Raw genomic sequence first — 21414 nt, 5'->3', positions numbered from 1 at the left:
GGAAGGATCGATTAGTATTCAAGAGATGCAACTGCTCAATATTTATACCGGAGAGACTTGGCAGAAGCAAATAAAGGTACATAAAGCTGATGCTTGTCTTAATTAAGTGCAGTATAATAGGTGTTGGGGATATTTTTCTTAGTGAAGAGAGCAGTTTAGCAATGACCAGATATAACTCATTCTGAAGTTCAGAGCTTAAAACTAATCAATATGTATTTATAACAAGGGAGGAACTAAATATAATTTATTATTAGCTGACAGCTCGCTAATAGATAAAATCAAGATTTATTTAAGTACCTTTTTCCACATACCAATTTCTGAACAAAAAAAATTGCTCCCTTGGATTCTTGATTGGTTTTTTTTGCAGCATTTCAAATAGACTTTTTGAAATGACTGTCTCATGTGCAGAGTGCCTGGGAGTGAACCCAAAAAATGGGGAACAAGACATCTAGCTAGGATGATCCTTTCACTGCGACAAACTTATCAATAGGAACATTTCCTAATTTTATGATGAGGAATCCTTAATGGCAGGTGGCATTTTTAAATGCTCCTTTAATGTACACAATCTCCATATGTGCTGATGAACAGATGTTGACTAGCAGATAACGCAGGGATCACAGGGACAGTCCCAGCACATCCAGCCCAGGCTTCCCTCAGATGTCACTACAAAAAGTTTTGAAAGAGAATGAAGAAGGTGGATAAATAGACCTGGCATATTAAGCATGAGAGGCAGAAAGGAGAAAGTGGAAAAGGACTTGGTCTGGAAAAGTGGTGGGTGGGAAATGGAGATGGCATTCAGGGGCAGGAGATGACCTTGTGACACTGATGACAGGTAAGGCAGAAGCAGCCACAAGGCCTTGAAAGCAAATGCAGCAGGGAAAGGGAAGTTGCCAAGACAAGGAAGCAATGAGATAGAAAAGGGTACCTTGGTAGCACTGTTTGCCACTGCCAAAGGGTGAAAGGCTGTGATCACTGAGATGTGATCTACTGAAGCAATGTGGTATCTGTTAAAAAATTAATCAACTAAACAATGTCCCCTGTGCACATCCCATGGAAGTCAATGAGAATACATTTGCAGGATTAGCTCTGTAATATCAATTTGGGATAAACTGCATTAGAAATACACAATTTAAAGGTGAGGATCATTGTCTTTTGGAAGATCTCATCTCTGGATATAATGAAAGCTCAGCTTCTTTAAATCTGAAGTCAAGATGGAGCTTCTCTAAATAATTATGATAGAGGTCAGTCAAGTTACAGACTTGATGCCCAACCGCTAGATGGAAACTTATGGCTTGCAGTGAGCAGAAGACTGGAAGAGGTAAAAATGATGATTGTAGAAGTCCTTTCTTGTCCCTAAATTTTCAAGAAGTTGAAATTTATCATGCTTTCTAATTTCAGCTTTTACAAATATTTCTGCATTTGAAAAATTGAAATTTGGTAACTTTTAATGTGAACAGTTACCAGCCATCTTACACAGTCCCTCAGTGCTGCATGTTCCACACTGCCTTGGAAACCAGGGATCCATTTCTTACTAGAGATTATCAGGGCCAGCAGAACTGTTAAACAGCCAGTCTGCTCCTGGAACATCAAATTCTTCTTTGGATCTCAGGCAAAGCAGCCAGGCTACTCCACTCTGCCACTAGAAGAGCTATTCCACTTTTCTACTTTAACCCTCTGGGAAAGTAAAGCAAATGAATATGGACAAAACCTCATTTCAGAATAATCTCATGAGGGATGTTCTCCTTTCATGGATGCAGCATTGCTCAACAGAGAAATCAACCCTTTTGTCTCTAATTCTGCTTCTCACTCCATTACTTTGAACTCTCTAAAATAATATCTCAACTATGCAATCTGTTAAACAAAAGCAATAATTATCTATCTTTTATAGATATCTTTTCACTATCTAATAGTGGTGAAATCCAGAGTATTAAAGATACTTTGTAGAGTAGAGGCAGATTGGAACAATACTGTTTGAAATCTCTACAGATTTTATAACAAACATAATTTTAAAAGGAATCTGATTTAAAATATCTTGACTAAATTTTGAGAAAATTTGATCCTTTCCTTTATAAATCACTTAGCATGAAAGTAGTTCCTTGCTGCACTTTCAGGGTCTAAAACTTTGCAAAAAAATTTTGACAATTCATCTTTTGAGGGACTATTTTAGAAGTATATTTAGCACATGCAGGAAAAAGTGGGGTTTTTTCCCTGGCTTTTATTTCTTTATAGATAAACAAAGACATATTCATTTCACTTACCTGTCAAAACCTATAGCAAAGCCAAATAATTAAAAATCATTCCTTAAATTTCTTATAGATGCTAAATGATATATAGAGTGATGACTTTGATAAACAATGTTTTGCTCCTGAGAATACTATTTCAGTGAGCTGACAGGTTTTAGTCCATCCTCCTATGCAGGTTGCACACAAGTGCAGGCAGTATGAAAGAAAGTAGGACAGTGTCTATCTTCCAGGTATCTGTCTTAATGAAATCTACAATCAATGGTTTTCAGGAAAAAAAGCATGTAATATAAAAGAAATAAAACAGAAATGCTGGGGTTATGAGGAACAATTTGGAATTAAACCAATATTTTTTAATAAATAAAATTTTAATCATTCATCTCAGCCCTGCATGTAGTAGTGAATGATGAAATTCTTCCAGGAATCCCAGAGAAAGCCTTCTGTTTCATGGCTGATTGAGTTTTTTGAATAAAATACACTAAATTATAGAGGAAAGTTAATAATTGCTGCTGATTTGTCCTGATTTTATTTCATTAAATGCAATGAATGCTGCAAATTCATACCTCATGTAACTGTTGAGTACAATGGCATTATTTGAGGCATGAATTTGATTCAATCTGTTCATTACTTAGTTATGTTGTCTGCTTGTCTGACAGCTGCAAGCCATGGAAAAAAGATTAACCATCTTCAGCAAGTACTCTTCCTTTTCATGTTCTTTTTTTTCTAAAATGCATATTTAACAAGGTTTTGAAATAACAATAGGATTAGATGCTTGAGAGAAAATTAGGTCATATATTTGTTAGATACAAATCTTGCAAGTAATTAGAAACATGGGTATCAAGCAATATTTGTATTCTGTACTGTTGCCTTTGTGTGGAGACAGTGGGGATTTCAGAATAACCCAATCAGTGTGCTCTGCACTTTTTCCCTATTATGTTTATAGAATACTAGTAAGGATGGCTTTTAAACACCTCCTGTAAGGGGGAAAAATTACCTGTACATAACCCACATTTATAGGTGTCTCTACTTTTAGAACACTTCCACAGTTCCTTACCGTGTTTTAAGTTGCAAGTTTAAATGTATTCTATAGGTAACAAAGGAAATACAGTATTACCCAGAATCTTTTTAGCTTCTGTTGGCAGAAATCTTTAACATCAGTGACTACTTTTGTTAGTCAACTACTCAGCATAATATGGGAATAAATGGTTATATATTAAAATACAAGTAAGCGAATGAATATCTTAAAGCTTTGAGCCAGTAACACTACCCTAAGTCTTAATTTCAGCATATTCTTAAATGTTTCACTGAATGAGATTAACTTTGCAGTAGTAACAGACAACTTAATAAATACTTTTAAAACCAGAATATATAGACTGAAAACTGCCTCATGTATTTCTAGTTAAGAAAACACATTGCAGAGGCTCTTACCTGAAAGTTTATACATGGGTAATGTTGGCCATTTATTGGAGATGCACTGTAGACTATGGCAAATTTCCCTCTTTCTCATATCCCTTTGCTGTTTGTGCAAGATTGAGCACTGAATGAGAAACAAAAGCAATGTCTCTGAGGGAATTAAAACAGAGAGGTGAAATACTCTAAAGGAACAAGGGGAAATAGAGAGGAAATGCTGTAAAGAAACAATGAAAAGAAGGTGAAAAAAAGATCTGGAAGAGGGATGAGAAAGGAGTGGCAGAGAAGAGCATATCTGGGCAGATCTAGAACCAGGAGTGATTGATGAAAACAAGGGACAGCAGTGGTGTGGCTCAGAGGAACAGAGAGAGACTGGAGAGCTTGAGATAGGAGACAAGAAAATAGGGGGAAAAGGCCAGGAAGGAAAGAGAAGCCATGGAACTGTGATCAAAGCTGAGCCACAAGTGGAAAGGGAGGAAACAGAAGCAAACAGGAATGAAACAATGAAGGAAAATTCAGATACAAACTTTATGGCCCAGCGTTGGGCCAGCTAGAATTCCAGCTGGAATCTTGAACTGGGAGACAGAAGGGGACTGCGTAGAAACACTCCTTCCCAAGTTTGTGGCTTGGATTGTGTCCCAAATGATTTCTGCTGGCAGGAAAGGGGTGGAGGATGAAAATTGCAATTCCTTAGCTTCTGGCAATGCTACTAGAAAGACTGGATGAAGCTTTCGGAGCAGGAGTTCCTAGCATTGTCCTGGTCCTGTGCAGAGCCATTTAGCATGGGACAAACTGAAAGAGTAAACCCCAAGACACTCCATGTGCCTTGCAAAAATTTAATTTACACATCATCCTAATGGCAGTTTAAGAGTCTTCTTTATAAGGTTTTTGAAATATAATAAGGAAAATCCTACATTTAATATCATCTTCAGTACTGAGAAGGTTTGATGTGTATTATAAACATATTACATAACACCTCAGCTTGGTGTTACGTGAAGTAGCACAAGTGAAGGAAAGTCTCATCTCAGCAAAGAAAAAGATTTCAACATCAGAATAGGGAAGGGGACTACAACAGCATCTTTCCTCTCCTCTCCAAGACCAAAAATTGTAACAGAGATCAGCAAACTGCTTGGGGCAAGGTAGATGACACTATCCAGTCTTTCATCAGGGAAAAACCTACAGCCTAAGCAGGACAAATGTTCTTCAAGCCTGGTTGAAGAAGCAGGTTGGATGGGTGGTAGCTTGGGAAAGTCCTTTCCTCTTGTCTAGGACCATTCTATTTGGGACACATTTGTCTTTAGAGAATGGAGTCACCAGTCAAAGCTGAAAAGGGCAGGTATCAAACTTGCGTGCCCTGAAGAAGTGCTGGAAAACAATCTGCACAATGGAAACATCTTCCAGAGAGGAACATTGTGAGAGGTTACTGTGGGAGCATTGTTATCCAGACTGCACCCTGTGCTCCAGCTGGTCCCTCTCACTGGCAGTACTTCCTCCCTTTCTGTTTCGAGACAGGAAAAAGAGACCCTCACAATTAATTAAAACCATAGATAAAGCTACCAGAGATGAGCCAGGGAATAAAGAGGGAACAAAGCAATTAAGAACTTTCCTGTTAAAAATTCACTAGGTATACTGTAAAATTCAGAGATTGTTATGCCTCTCAAAAATGCAGCAGAGAGAAGCAGACACTTAAAAGATCTTTCATTACTTACATGCCTTTGGCTCCCTTTCAGGATGATGTGGAACTGGAAACAGCTACAGTAAATGTATTTTCTCTGCATTTGCCTTTCTTGACACAATATCTCCAATATTTTGATCTCAAGAATAAGCAGCTCTTTTGCATTTCCTTTTCAAGTAACTGCAGACTTTTGCAAGTTAAAAATTAATGACAACTTCTCTTCCTTTTTTTTTTTTTTTTTTTTTTTTTTTTTTTTTTTTTTTTTTTTTAACAAAACCCTTCTGTGCTCTCTTCTGGAAAAAAATTGTCTTTTTCCTACAACCTGTAACTATTAGTCTAAATGGCATTCCCACCACTCTTTCCACCCTCCTTTGTGGTAACACACAAAATGAATTCCACCACCACAACAACCTGGTTTGTGGAAACCATTATTCTGGAGACAAAACACTGTCTTGTGTCCTTTACCACTATTATGGGCAGTCAGTCTGTTAGAACATATTGGACGATTATAGGTTAGTCTTTTCAGAGAAAGCCATGGGTTTCAAGTTAGCAGTAACCATCTATCAATTCTTGAGATTATGCCATGATTTACTGTCACAGCATCATGTATTCTCTGATCTTCTGCCTCCTGTGAAACATTGTGCTTTCCTTTTCTATTGATGTATCAACTATAATAGTTACAAGCAGCTACAGAAAAATCAATAGTGAACTTTCATTACTGTGCACATAAAGACTACCATGCTGTGAGAGCACCTAGCTCTTAAATAGTCACTAGCAGTAAGGTACACTATGGATGTCTGTTATTTTGGTCTAAATGAAGAATGTCTGAATTGGAAACAACAAATATTTAAGATTTTTGACACCACTGGATCTATGTCAAGTTTTCCAGTATGTGATTCTTTTTTCCCAAAGTGTCAGGCTTGATTTGTACTTTCTGTATTGTTTTCTGTGTATTTTTTTTTTAATATAACGCTGGCAGAGGAAATTAATACCAAAATAAATTGCTGGGCTGTGCTTACCTTGGTTGGACAGAAGTGGTAAGAATTGTGTCAGTCTTTGTTGAACTAGTCTATCTTATTACTGAAAGCAAGCTGACTGGTGAACAGACCAATAATCTCTGTGTTAAACACACATAGGATAGAGTTGAAAGAGCCAACACAGTGTTACCGCACACTCTGAGATACTCCTAGGACTGTGCACTGAGGACTGTGCACTCCTAGGAACAGCACTGAGTTCCTTTTCAACACAAGGTCTGGAAAAAAAAAAAGTGTAATTTTTATTTTAAAAATATTTGCCTGCCTCTGGGAACAAATTAACATCCAATTAGTGAATGTAAATGAAGAAAGGCAAGAAGAGTAAGCATGTGAGTGCATTGCCTTGAAGGAGCCTGGGCCATTTAGTGTTTCAGGTCATTTCCCCAGCAATTGGGCAGGAGTCCCTGCAGGGCAGCAGGGCAGCTCTGCTGCAGGAGTTAGTGGGAACTTTGGCATTTTGAGACTGTGGTGATTTTCAGCTGCAAACACAGGGGTTGATGCTCAGTACCTTAGATATGAAAGCCTGTGGATTTCCATGAAACTAAAGCATGAGGATGCACATGTGTATGCACATTAATTGTATCCTGCCAAATGCATATCCCACTGCCTGCCATGGCTCCAAGGCTACAGGAAAGCACAATTTCCTAGTGGGGACTAGTGGGGACTTGGAGCCCCATAATTCATGCTTCTCCTGTTAAGCTTGTGACTGTGTTGTCTGTGGAAACATCTCATCCATATCTGACCAAAACATTTCAGTCTGACCTGAGCAGTGAGCACAAATCTGGAGTTTTCCTGCTGCTATTCCTTACCAAGCAATTGAAATGTTAAAAATGTGCTGAGGCAGTACCTTACTGAGAGTGTCCAGTCCTTTCTGACTAGGACTTCCTGTCACAAAATCAGAGGTAGCTGAAAAATCAAACTCTCTCCTAAGACTGCATGTTTGAAATACAGATGTAAAAGTATTTGCTCTATTCCTCACTTCCCTACCCTGTGTGATTGATGAGTAACCATGTTGCCAGAGGGACTTTCAGGTGAGCTTTTCTTTAGTTTTCATATCTGTGTGTTTAAAAGTTTAAGGAATAAGGATAAAGAACACATCCAAGTCTTTGGAAAAATTGTCCAAAGGCTCTATTGACACACACTGGGTGCCTCTCCAGTGTCCTACAGGCAGCACTGACACTTGCAGTGTAGTTGCACCAAAAGGTGTCCCTATTTGGGCTTCTGTCATCCCATTTGCCAAGCCATTTCCACAACTAAGCTCAGACATCTGGGACAGCAAAAAGTGAAATTTGCAACTTCCACTCAGATCAAATGTCGGAAACAATACGCTCTGAAATACTGCAGCAGAAAATGATCTCCCTTAGTTGTGTTTATTGTCCATGAAGGCAATACTGGCAGTACTCCTTGCACATTTAAGCAAATCCATGGGCTGCTGCAGTCAGGTGTGGTAGTGATCTGGTGACTGGTACACTCCTGTATATGACATTATCAAACTTGTTGACTCTTTTCATCTAAGCCAGCATGGTTTTTTGGCAGTGCTAATTTGATAGGGGACTGAAAAAGCACCAGCTTCAGTGTACCATCAATGTCTTGTGAGGCGTCTGCAGCTACATTTACATAGAAAATAACTGTAACTGCCCAAAGCAGAGTCCACCTCTTAAGAATAGTAGAATTCAAATGTTTGGATAACAGGCATCATGTATTTGTTTCTACTGTAGTGCTTTCAGTACTGAGCAAATAAAAGAAAATAACATTTTATGTTATTTCAGCACAATTATATAAGAAAATAGTTCTGTTACTGATTTCCATATCCCATATGTTACACAGGCAGAGGTGATTGTCTTTTTCATGTTTTTCCTAAACTAGAATCGGCTTCCACTGATGCAACTTGGTTCAGTGAAAAAACCCTCCAAACTGTTAGTGCAAATATTGGCACATAGAACTAGTAAAGCTATATCTTGAAAAGTCTCAGAAAAGGTAAAAACAGGTTTTTGAAATCAATGACTAAAAGACAATTAGTTCTCACACTAAGCCTTGTCTGAAAATAGTTCAAGAGGCTTAAAACTCTGAATTATTTGTCAATTATGTTGACAGAAAATCATAGTAGAGTGCTGTACCTCTTAGACTGGCACATCACTAAAACACCTTTGCTTAATTCTCCTTCTCTCAATGAGAATATATTATAATAATTTTTGCTCCTGTGGGAATTTGGATCTAAACAAAAGAATAAAGCCGAACAGTATTCACCCAGTAATAAAAACCTGGTATGAAGTTCAACCATTATCTGGAAAGCACTATAATGATATAATCCAAACTGGCTGGCCTAATATTTTTAACCAAGTTGAAAAAGTTTGAAATATAATAATTAAATGCAAATACAGTTCTGATCCCAAAGACCAGAAGAATGCCTTTAAGCTAGTATTTATAACAAGAGCTATTCGACTGAGCTCTCTTGTAAATTTTATCATACCTGAGGCAGTTTTCCTCAGTCGATTAGCTGGAAAGCTGAATATATCCTGAGGCAAACCAGACATCTAGTACAGGCTAAATTCAACTACTGGAGCTTAAATTTGGCTTAATATATCCCCACTTGGATCTGCCTTTTTAATTCTCTTTCATATGATAACGTTGGTTTATTCATAGTCTGGACTTGCCACCTGAACAAACTGTACCTCATATCTTATTCTAATGGAATAAGAAAACTTTGCAAAAACCACAAAAGTTCCTGACTGAAAATCAAATGCAAATTTGGGATTAAAAACTGTTTTGTGAAGTGACTACAAGATTAGTACAGAGAGATTTTTCCCCTAAGGAGTACTGCTTTTTATGATCGTGTATTTTTTATACTCTGCAGAGACAGATGGGCTTTATAAAAGATAGAGCCTGATACTCAAAAGGGTTTCAGTGGCAGCTGCATTTCTGTGTTTTAACCTCAGTAGAAATTTATATCCTATATTTTTCTAGAAAATATTTATATTTCTTCTTTTTGGATTATATCACCTCTTGGTCAAGTTCCAGTGGCAGCAGTAGAAATACCTCTGAGATTAATCTGTTCCATTATTCCTACTTTAAACAGTACTTGAGTAGCAAGACAGAGATAGAAAGGGAAAGGGGAGATAATGTGCAAGCTTCTCGTGAGAGCAATAAAGGCAAACATTCAAAAAAGTTACAAATGTCTAGGCAAAAGCAGAGCAAAATTTTTCTAGGTAAAGGCAATTCTCTTGAAAATTTTCATTCCTTATTTTCTAAATATTCAGCTTCTTCTCACTAAATAATAGATTGTTTTTTGCTCCTCTTAAAACTATACCACACTATTATTGCAATTTGCATATAACACCCTTCCTGCCTCAGTTCCTAACTTCAAGGACTTTGTATGCTGTCCTATCACCATTCCCAAGAACTTCATAAATATTTATGAAATCTTAAACTATTCACACCCTACAAATTGCAGGCATTGACAGATAATTCTCTTAAAACACCAACAACTCTGTGTGCTATTGAACATTAAAATGATGTTGCAGAAATTAACTGGGGAAATTCTTTGCTTCAAGAAATTTCCTATTTAGTCTAATTTTTTAACTTACCAGAAGCCTAATTTCTGCTTTTATGAAATTTGATACTGTGATACTACTGCTCTGGCTGTAGATTTGCCTGCATGTAAGCATATACATACATATATATGCATATGTAAGTATATATATATATATAAATATATATAAAAGCTTGGTGATAGCATGATAATTAGAACAGTAGTTTTGTTATCAATGGTCATTCCAACTGAATATTCAAGGACAAATATTTATAGCCCAAACATATAATATGACCCCAGGATGAGGTGAGGAGTTCAGAAAAAATGAGTTTTGACTCACTTTCTTTCTCAGTTTATCTGCGAGACCTTCACTAAATCATTTCTGCCCTAGTTTACCAACATGTACTTGCATACAAATATGACCATGCCTCCACAAGACAATGGTTATACATTTTTTTCCTAGAAAAGAGAGACATAGATTGAGACATTTTTTCTAGGATTGATCTGTCATTTACCGTACGTAGTCACTAGATCAAATACACAAACAGGCCTAGAAGCAGGAACCAGAAAGCCACATCAGCCCAGGCAGGTTCCCTTTCCACCAGCCTACAAAGGCAGGCAGTAAATTTGGGCTTAATCACGTAGGGTTAATTTTTTTAGTGCACCAGCAGAGCTTCATCCTGAAGACTGGAGCACACTTTCACTGAGAACAGCCTGTAGCAAGCAATAGCAGAGACCACCCATCGACATGGTGAGAGACTCCAATTGTTTGAGGAATTTCCTTGAAGACACAACAGAGCAACTGCTCTCCAAATTCCTATTCCTCTGCCATGTCTTCAAAGAAAGCAGCAGCTACTCTTTTATGTGGAACATAATCCTATCAGTGAATGCTTCAGCATGGATTAAAATACCTACAGAATAAACCTTTGGGCCATGGATGGACTGCCCTGAGTCCCAGATGGGCAAGAGAGGAGCCACACATTTCACTGCTGAGCACAGGGCAAGAGCCAGGCTGGGACTTCAGCAGGGACAGAACTACAGGCAGGGAGGGAGCTTTAGGAAGTGAAAGAAAGTGAGGTGGTGGCAGTGGAGTTTAAGCCCAGCAAAGAGGAAGTGCCAGCAGTGGAACCACTGCTTGGGGTCTGTCTGTGGTCTGTCCCCACATCTTCTGGGCTGGGCCACAGTTTCATCCCCACTGGCTGCCCACACTCCTGGCTGTGTGGATCTACCACCCCTGGCTTTGTGGCTGTACCTGGATGTATTTTTTCCCTCCCAAGCTGCAGTGAGAAACCCTGGACTTTGTATTTAAGGGTGTAGCTGGCTGTGGACTTTGGGACAGGATCTGTAGGCAACTCTTCCATCAGAGGCCTGGCAGGATCTTGCTTTATTGTGTTTCAATGACCACCATATCACATATGCCTCATGTGCAAGTAATAAGGATGTTGGTTCCTGGGGTGTCAGGACAAGACGTGAGTGGAGATTTTGTTTGTTTGTTTAACTTCCAAGAGAGTAAATACAGCCTGAGCTGCTGAAAGTCAAGCTGTTTTATTTTCCTGAACAATGACTCAGTAATTACACCAGTCATAAAGATTCAAGAAATCAAATTAAGCTTTGCCCTTTGTCTTTACTGGGACTATAAGAAAAGAAACAACTGAAATACAGTAACCTACTTTCACAGTTGCACAAGGAGAGGAATCCGCCTTGTTTCCCCACGACTCTCTTCCCACTGCAGAGCTAACAGTGGCAAAAGAAATTATAAAATTACACACAAAATCAATAAACATGATTTTTAACAGACATCAGGAGCTTCTCAGTAAGAATCCATCATTTTACAATCCTTTTAGAACAGAAAAATAGGCTTCAATATTTTAAGTAGCATTAGAAAGAAGCCTACCACTATAAAGCAATATGAAAATCTTTTAGTTGAGTCTGAGTTGTTCTGAAAGAAACCAAAAGTCCATCAAGATTGAAAACTGAGGGAGTGAAATAGGATCCAGACTAAGAAATACAGCTTGTTCTCATAAGTATCTTATTCTCACTTTAAAATATATACAGTCTTGGCCAATACTTGGGCATGAATGAAACATTCTGCTATAGAAGAATTTAATTAAAATTTTCAAAACAATGTGCCCTTTATCAGATGTTACGTTCAACTGAAAATGAAAATTACTTTATGACCCTAATAAATAGTCAGAGATCTACTGTTGCACTGTTACAGACAGCTTAGCCACTGCCAAAAAAAGAATCCTAAAGACAGGGAAAGTTTTCTACACATTCAGTTTGGACTTGGGAGTCTTAAGAAAAGTGCTTTTTGTTCTTATGGTGTTGAGGTTTTTCAAGGTTTGGAAAGTGCTAAATATATGCGGCTTATCACTGATTAACAAACATCTATCAAGAATTGTTTCCCATGACTTCTAAGTGAATAATATTCAGCACAGTCCTGCTGTAATAAAATTGAGGGGAATTTTGCAGTAAGGAGCTTATCTTTACCATAAATCTTCCTTCATTATGGCATTTTGTCTGTCAAGAAGGCTTAGCTATAGAATGGCATGCATCTGCCTTTGTGACAGATGTGCTATATGGAACTGCTGCTGTTGCCCTCAGTTTCAATGAAGGAGAATTGTGGGTAATTTTCAGGGACTGGCACTTTATCAACCATTACTACACTTGCCTTCAAAAAAAAATTTAGCATATGTCGAAAATCTACCTGTGTTTTAAGTCTTGTAACACAGAGATTTTGCAGGGCTAGCAGAAAGTAGGAAAAAAATAGTACAAAACTGTTCAAATGGAGGGAGGTTCTGTAACATCACCTCAGTCCTGGTTAATTCCCCTTCTTTGAACAATTTTGGGCTAAAAACTTCATCAGAACTATTATATTCCATCTTCAAGCTCAGATGGGAACTGGCCTCACACTAAAGCCCTTGATGAGAACCCCAGCCATGTGAGGAGGCGTGTTGTCACTTTCCCTGATAAAACAGATTGTTTTTAGGCAGAGGCGATGCTGCTTCTTAAGCCCTGCAGCATGGCTGGAAGGAACCAGGCAAACCTCTTAGAGGGCAAGTCTGAAGACGATCCTGGCCAAAACCACCCTCAGCAGAGCTTGGAAGGTACAACAGTTTATCCATGAACTAATCAGTCGTTCCAAAGAGCTGCTAAGTGTTGGCAGCATTGGGCTTCAATAAAGACCTTAAATGATGAGGCTCATCAGCGCCCCCGGGGTAAGGAAGCTCGGGCCAGGGCTGGTAACAAGCACTTGTGCCTGGAGTTTCCATCAGACTGGAAGCAGCCTTGTGAAAGGGAGAAATCCTCTTTGCCATGGAGAGCCCCAAAATCTTATTTTGCCCTTGCAATGGGAAAACGCAGAGAGGCAGGTGAGCTGTGTTCACACCTCTTCATTGCTTCATGTAGAAACAGCATCGAATAAAAGACATAAGCAGTAAAATGTAACCAGCTTTCTCTGGGAAATACTTAGTGCTCCCAAGGAGTTACTGTTTTTCAAAGTTAAATCTCTCATTCTGTTTCATTTTTCTTTTCAAAATTCCCCGACCAAAGAAAACTCTCTATAGATTAGTACATCCCCAAATTTTCAGTATTTCATGTTTGGAATATGAGAGGGAGAAAATCTCTCTGAAATCTAAATATTTTTCCCCTCCAAAGACCAGACCCATTTTGGGGGAAAATATGCAAAAGTGTTCTCCTTGGGCTGAATGTTGTATGCGGTTTCAGCTTAATGCACGGTCTTATGGCAGATGTAGAAAATAATCAAAATGGGGGGATATCTGGGAATACTGGCAGATCTTTACTGTGACTGCAGAGCAGATCCTGACACACTATAATACTGTTTTTGTCTTAATCGTCAAAAGTAAGCTATAGAGAACAAAAATTCTTTGTTTGACAGAAAAGCAATTGCTATTTCTTGTAAAACATATAATATATTCCAGAAGACCTAAGGGTTTACTTTTCAATAAGGATAGAGAAAGATGCGCGCCCCACTGTGAGCTCACAGTAAGGCTGTTTCATGTAAAAAGTTGGTAATTAGTCCCTGAGTGAATAAAGTAGAAGAGCTAAGAGACTGATACTTACTGTAGCAACACAAAACACTTTTTCTAGCTGCTAGGATTTAAAGGGTGTGTGGGTGGGAGGGGGGAACCTACTCCTACTCATTTAATTTACAACCATCTAAACTTCAGAAAATGATTTCTTGCATTAGGCTTAAACATGTGTACTTTAAATTGTTACTAACTGATGTAAAGATTGATGAGACATTCTCATTTAAAAAAAAAAAAAAAAACAGGAATGAGGACTTATGTGAAAGCATAAGCATGTGTCGTGCTGTACACATCAGCAGCAGATTTCATGCTCATTGTACACGACTGCCTTCAGCAGTTACCCCAGCACTGCTTGGTGTCCCACCAAGTTAACTCCTTAGCAGTCAAAGGAAATACTTGTAAAACTAAATCTGTTTAGCCAGAGTTACATAATAAATACTGAGAACAAAACCAAACTCAAACCACAGAAAAACCATCTACTTTAAACCCCAAATTTGTTATTTTATCTCATTTGTATCACCACCAGCTAACACTAAGTACCACCAGTGAAAACTGTACCATTTCTTGTTCTACCTGCATAATTTGAAGTTGCTGGAAATAACTTAATATTCACATGTTTTCCTTTGTTATTACTCATCTTTAGCAGAGCTAGAATTCATGATTCTCTCAAAGAAAAACTCCATAATTTTTATTGCAATTACGAGTTCCACAAACCAATTTTTGATGATATAAAAATTTCCCAGGAGAGATGACAGTGGAGCTTTCCACAGAGCTCTCAGCACATACCCTTTGACTTCTCTCTGTTCAGATTGTCTCATTTGCTTTACTGCAACATTCACTGTTAATGTATATGAGATAAGAACACATATCAAAAGTCATATGCAGAGATCTCGGTCACTTCATGGAGACTCACCCCAAGTCAGGTTGCCTGTACCTCCCTACTGTTGTAATTGCAGTCCTGGAGAGATCTACGCACAGATGAATTGTGTAGTGATGTCCTAAACTATGATTACTTGGACTAGAAAGTAGAAAGTTAGGGAAAATCTACATATTTTTACTGGTAAACTAAGAACATCTTGTTTACAAGCACTGAGCCTCACCACAAATAGCTAGAATTTGTTTAGAGGAAAGACATTAAAAGTATTTCCCCAGGCTGAATGTGGCATAGGAGCCGAGAACTGCTTTTTGTTTGCTGCTAGTATCAACTGGACTTGTTTTTACATCTTGGCTGCAGTGCTTATGCTGCCACATGTGACTGTTGAAGGAACTGTCCACTGAGATGAGGAAAGAGAACAGCACAAACCTTCCCCTGCAGTTCTGCAATGCTCATGGGACTCCCTGGGAGCACAGAGCAGCTGACGAGTGTACAGGAGCACCTCCACACTGCACTGTTGCACCCACTGCCAGAAGTCACTGATCCTGTCCTTGGGGGTAATAAATAATACATAAAATATACTGCCTCCTCTTGACTGGGAGTATGCCATCAATACAGCTAAAACCAGAAGAAAATGTGTCTCTAAAACACATACTAAATTTGCCACTTCTGTAGAAAAATATTAAAAATTTGCAATTCTCAGAATTTGTTTCTTCTTAATCTCTGTAAATCTCTGTAAAATTTTACCTTGTGATTTTTCAATAGCTATATAATCCATGCAATAGCATTTAAACAGGGGTAAAAATAATAAACCTGATTTTCCAAGAAGCCAGCACAATTTCGTACACCGTATGGCTCAAAACAGACAGAGAGCAACAGAAAGATGCCCTTTGAATTTAAAGGGGGTTGAATCAGCTGACAGTTTGTAAAACTTCCTGACTTTTAAAGCTATTTTTACAGAGGAAAAAAGTTCCCAGTAATGATTCTGAAATCATCATACATTTTACCTTACTATATAACAGTTTAAACTCCAGCATAGTCCCTGTTTTCTGTAGAAGTTTTTATGTTCTTGCAATACATTCATGATTATATTTTGCATCTGAAACAACCTATTTAAATTAATTGTGATAGCTGATACTGTTTCTTTCTTTACAAAAATATGCTTAGAACACCCAATTTTTTAAACCAGGTTACACTAGCTACAAAATACCTTGGGAGTTTTCTGTAGGTACATAAAATAATAAACAGCTATATTTTGTGTGAGAAAATGTCCAGTGTAATACAGGAAAACATGATTATCCAAAGATCTCCAGAGATACTGGCAAAAAGACTTTGGATAAATGAGTTTGAATAGCTGAGGGACCAGGCATAGCAGCTTTGAAGTTTCCAGTCCTCTTCACTTGCGATAATGTAAAGTTCAGATGATTCTTGTTGGACAGCCATCCCAAATTAAATATTACTGGCGAGTTCCTTAAGTCAAGTAGCAAATTTCTGGTGGATGTTATGTCCCCAGTTCCCAAACAAGCAGCACAAATCCAGGAGTCACTGGCTTTCCACAATGAAACTGGGACAGGAAAGAGGCAGGCAATAACAACCCCAGCAGGAAACACTGGCCCCGGCTCATGCAAGAGGGAACCCAAGGTGCAGCTGGCAGGCAGCACATTCCAGAGGGGCTCCTGCCCAAAGCCTGCAGCTCGGGCTCTGGAGTCTGTGTGCTGCCACCGACTGCCACCGGGGCCCATGGCATCGTTCCTATCCTCTTGCTCCAAAACCAATGTTTGCTTCATGCAACCATTTCCCTCATGTTCCAGCACAAAGTTATGTGCAGGAACCAGTATTTGCTCTGTTTACAGCACTTCTAGGAAAAGCTGCAGAGAGACCCAATTTACACAGGCTCCTCATGGATCGGGTGACAATGTGTGTTCCTATTTTGCAAAGGAAAACACTCATTTCCCCACAATCAAAGGCTGGTATTTACAATTAACCAAATCCTGCCAAATTCTCCATCTCCTGGGCTCCAAGAATATCCACAGATGAACACATTTGTCTTTATACAAAGTGAATTAGCAGCATAGTTGTGCCCAGTAGCACCATGCTTTAGCCTTACACAAAAGTGCTGAAGTACTCTACTGGTGGTAAAAATGATCAAACACAACCAAAACAAGCTCTCCCAGCAAGTGCACTTTAATCAGTTCCCTCTTCCTGTGTTAGAGCAGCACTCTAATTTGCAAGCTTTAGAATAACTTCTGCATTCACCAGACATGTTAAAAGACAATTCCATCTGAGTGGTTTTTACACAGGGGAGCAAACAATGAGGAGATAATACGCTGGCATTTATCTCTGACCAGCATTTCCAGAGCTTGAACTTGCTGTATAGGAACAGGAGATAATCAAACAGAGGCAGAGTGAACAAACTGTACCTGCCGTGCTGATGTAAATGCCCCGTTGTCCAATACCAGAAAAAAAAAAAATCAGTGTTGGATTTCAGAAACCATATGCAGGTTAAAGGGCACCATTCTTATCTAGTATTCCACCCAAAGGACAATGATTTCATTTTATAAAGATCATTAGTCAGTGAAATATATATTTTAGAGAGTTTCTAGTAGGGAATATTATTTTGGCAGTCACTGGAGTGTACCAGATGGTTCATTAACATAGGCTAGACAAGTCAAAGGCTTTCAGAATCATTTAGAAAATGTCAAACAGAAACAAGAACACTGTCACTTTTTATTAGAATTAACTACATCATACCCTGGACACAGATTTCACCTTGGGTCAGAAAAATTAATACAGAATTATATGAATTGTGTAACATAGTAGGTTAAAGATAGGGCTTCCTCTCGGGACTCATTTGCTAGCAATATATTATGGTCTTCTACTTTAGGAATCCTCAACCTTTCTTTTTGTTAGCTATGAAAAGAGCTGACCTTGCTCAGACTTCATTGGTGTCTAATTGATTTGAGGTATATGCAGAATTTCAACAAGACACTCTACTAAAGCTCTTTTGTGATCATTTTCCCAGGAAAGTTGGCAGAAGGGTTCACTGAATATTCAGCAGCTTGTAAAGTATGCTTTTGTCAGGAGGCAAAAAAATACATCCATTAAGTGAAACACTGACTTCCTAAACAGGAATTAAAATGCAACTGAATTGTTACCTTTTCTTTGTTTTTATTATCATTCAGATGTCAAAAATCTCGAGAACTTCCAGCTTGTGGAAGGTGTTCAGGAACAAGTGAATGCTGCTCTGCTGGACTACACAATGTGTAATTACCCACAGCAAACAGACAAATTTGGGCAGCTTCTCCTGCGACTACCAGAAATCCGGGCCATCAGTATGCAGGCCGAAGAATACCTCTACTACAAACACCTGAACGGGGATGTGCCGTGTAATAACCTTCTCATTGAGATGCTGCATGCAAAGAGAGCATAAATTATACCCATTAGAGCTTCTGCTTTCAAGGAAAAGAAATTATTCTGAACTGCTCCAAGCAACACTAATTAAAACATGGTTTTAAGACTTTGCAAAATGGTATAATAATCAAATACTAATAGTAAATAAGTGATGTATCAGGGTATTTGTATTGCAAACTGTGAATCATATGCTACACATCCCCAAAGGAATCTATATAGGACTTTATACTGGAGTGAACTTACCAAGTGGATACCATCACCAATGTCAACATGAAAAAGGACAGAAAGATCTTTGTATATTTAACTCTGCTGATTGCCAACATGAAGAAATCTAGGTGAAAAAAACCTGATCCGTATTATTGAGCTAAGATGGTGGGGAATTTAAATGCACTAAATTCCTTCACTGCATAGAAGGACTCGTAAAACAGTTACAACAGATGCAAAACTGCATCTGCAGCATCCTCTGTCATCCTTACAAGGACCCAATGCTTACTTCTAAATGTGCTAAATGATGTGGCATCCATTGAACAAGCTGTAAGAGAGAGCTGGCCTAGGCCACGTGCTGTGTGCTGTGGCCACCAAACCCTCAGAGCTGGGCCTGCCTGGCGGGCCTGCAAACTGCTCCTAGGAAGAGTCCGGTATCCAGTGAACTTGGCATTCCTAACTGTCTTCTGAAGTTTGTTTTGTCACGTGTTCATGTTGTTCTATCAGGCAGTATCCCTCTTCTACTGCTCTTATTACATAGCTGTTAAGTAGCTAAGGAAATATTCCAAAGTAAATTAGCCAATTCGACTGCATACTCAACCGGGGCAGCAGCTAAAAGATGGCTCCACTATATATTTATGGCTGTTTCCGAATAAAGGATTTGGAAATATTTTAGCTATCCCAAACAACGCTTTCTTTGATGAGAAAACAGAAATAAGGATACCAAATACTGATTATAAAAAACTAAAAGAATTTTTTAAATTATTTTGTGATAAAAGAAGTAACAAGTGAATTGTACAACTGGATGATGCCATAAGAGCTAATTAGGAAATCATCTTTAAAATCACCAGTAATTTGTAAACTAAATTTCAACTCAAACGTCCTTTATCTAACGAAACTTCCTGTTTTTAAAGTTAGGTAATACTCCGATTTTTTGCAAAGAAAGAAGAGTGATACTGCTGTGTCTACGTAGGCCAAAGTCTGCTGCAGAACAAATATTAGAAAAGAACAAACACTTCTCTCTCTGTCCAAATGAAGATATCAGTATTAACATGTAGTGCCACATTTATAAGTCTTGCCTTATTTCATTACCCTTAAAGGTAACTGCGCAGGTGTAGATCAACATACATTTCAAAATAAAGTATTAATCTCTAACATTAACAAAAACATAGTGTTTACATTCTTTAGGTCCTGTGGGGAAAAAACTGTGATAAAATTGCAGAGCAGTGATTTCCTTATTATTTCTTTTAAATTGGTAATTATTTTACCAGTACTTAATTACTGTATGTCGTGAGACACTAAAATCAATAGGGGTATTTCATTTTGACTTTAATTTTTGAGATTATTGGCTGCACAATCACTTGTAGAAACTGTATAAAATCCTAATACTTTAATTTTTTTCATGAAGATTGCTGGCTTTTGAATAGTTTATTTATATTGTATATGATAGTTTTCACTGTAGACAATTATGATGCTAATTTATTGTTCTTTGGTTTCATCTTTATATAAGATATAGCCAGAATGAAGAAGCCAAATATATGTGTTTACTGTAGCATGTCTTCAAGTTAGTGGAACATAGTTCAGGAACACAGAAGGGTCTTTACAAATTGAAATCATTCACTTGATTAAATGTCTGTAAATCTTCATAATCCTAAATGTAGTTTATTTAAATCTATTGTAAATTATGTGAGTTATAACTTTTTCTGTTTCATGTGAACTTGAAAAGGTGCATTTCTCTCCCTCTTGTCCAACCATTCATACATTGTATACCAAAGACATCAGTTATTACATCTGCATTAGTACGAAGCACACTATTTTAATTGCCTGTATTAATCAGCTCTAATATTCTGTCCATGCATAGGGTACCAACACAGCAAAGCCAAGTGTCTGCAACTCCTACATGGCCTGTCTTGTACCACAGCACACACGTACAGACCTCGAGCACACCAAGCACAGCCCCTCAGCATCCCCCAGGATAAGCATTATTTAAATACCAGTGTTCTCCCTCAAACAAATGCAATTAACAGTAAAGTGCGGGTGCCGATTGACAGTGGCTGTGAAATACACAAACAAGATAAGTGTGGTCATTCTTCCCTTTTTGAAAGAAAAGCAAAGCATTAATTCAAGTGTTTGCATTCTGTATTTTCTCCTTTTTATCCTCTTGAAATGCTACAGTGAACCTCACTGAATATTAAGGAAAAAGCTGAAAAAATATTGCTAACTATTCACAGCACCATTATCCTTATACAGGACAGAAGAATTAAAATAAGAATGTAGAAGAAAGGAACAATTTAGGTTAATGGAAATAGTTTCAGATAATTGAACATATATTTGCCCACGTCTGGGATTCCAAGAATCCCATGGTATTGCCCAAAGTACACGAACAAAACAAAACAAATCACAAAAAGAACCCGCTCACGTTAATTGTTAACTACTTTGTAACGAAGCATTTTCTTCTGACTGCCTTATTGATTACAGGATATATTAGTAAAAGCAGACTAAAATTCAGAAGGTTTGGCTTTGGCTGGTTTATTATAGTTGTTCTGTGTTTGTAAACAGACAATCTGTAAAGTCTGACTATTTGTATTACAGATGTTCTGCAGCTGCCTTGGATTTAAATCCATGCAACTCTTAGAATGTGCAGTGAGTTACTTGTTGAAGTTGAAGTTCTCTTACTGTATCAGTGAAATACATATTGTCATGTCAGTTCTTGCCAAGAGTTTCTCATCACCAATGGAATTATTTTTTTTCAGTATTTCAATAAATATTGATATGCCCGTGCTGATTACTTTATAATTGTCTTTATAATACCATCATTCCATTGAAATGAAGCATCAGTGAAAAATCAGTTAATCAGAAAAGGAGAGTAAAATGCAGGAGAAATATGAGCATCAAAGAGCTCATATTGATACAAGTGGAAGACTCAAATGTAGCACCTTCAAAAGCTCAGACAGCAATGGTGACATTACCTAAGCTGAAGCCAAGTAA

General features: G+C 38.0%; 1 protein-coding gene across 1 annotated transcript in view; it reads left to right on the top strand.

The window, feature by feature from the left end:
* Nucleotides 1-21170, top strand: part of NR5A2 (nuclear receptor subfamily 5 group A member 2) — a 77576-nt gene extending 56406 nt beyond the window's left edge. The window contains exon 7 of the mRNA XM_083867891.1: nucleotides 17994-21170. Within this exon, the coding sequence (XP_083724017.1) occupies nucleotides 17994-18241 (248 nt within the window). The 3' untranslated portion in view covers nucleotides 18242-21170. The remainder of the gene's footprint in view (nucleotides 1-17993) is intronic.
* Nucleotides 21171-21414: the final 244 nt, after the last annotated feature.

The sequence above is a fragment of the Zosterops lateralis genome, assembly GCF_965231275.1.
Source record: "Zosterops lateralis genome assembly, chromosome: 9".
NCBI classification, from domain to species: domain Eukaryota; kingdom Metazoa; phylum Chordata; class Aves; order Passeriformes; family Zosteropidae; genus Zosterops; species Zosterops lateralis.
This window is presented reverse-complemented; position numbering and strand designations above follow the sequence as displayed.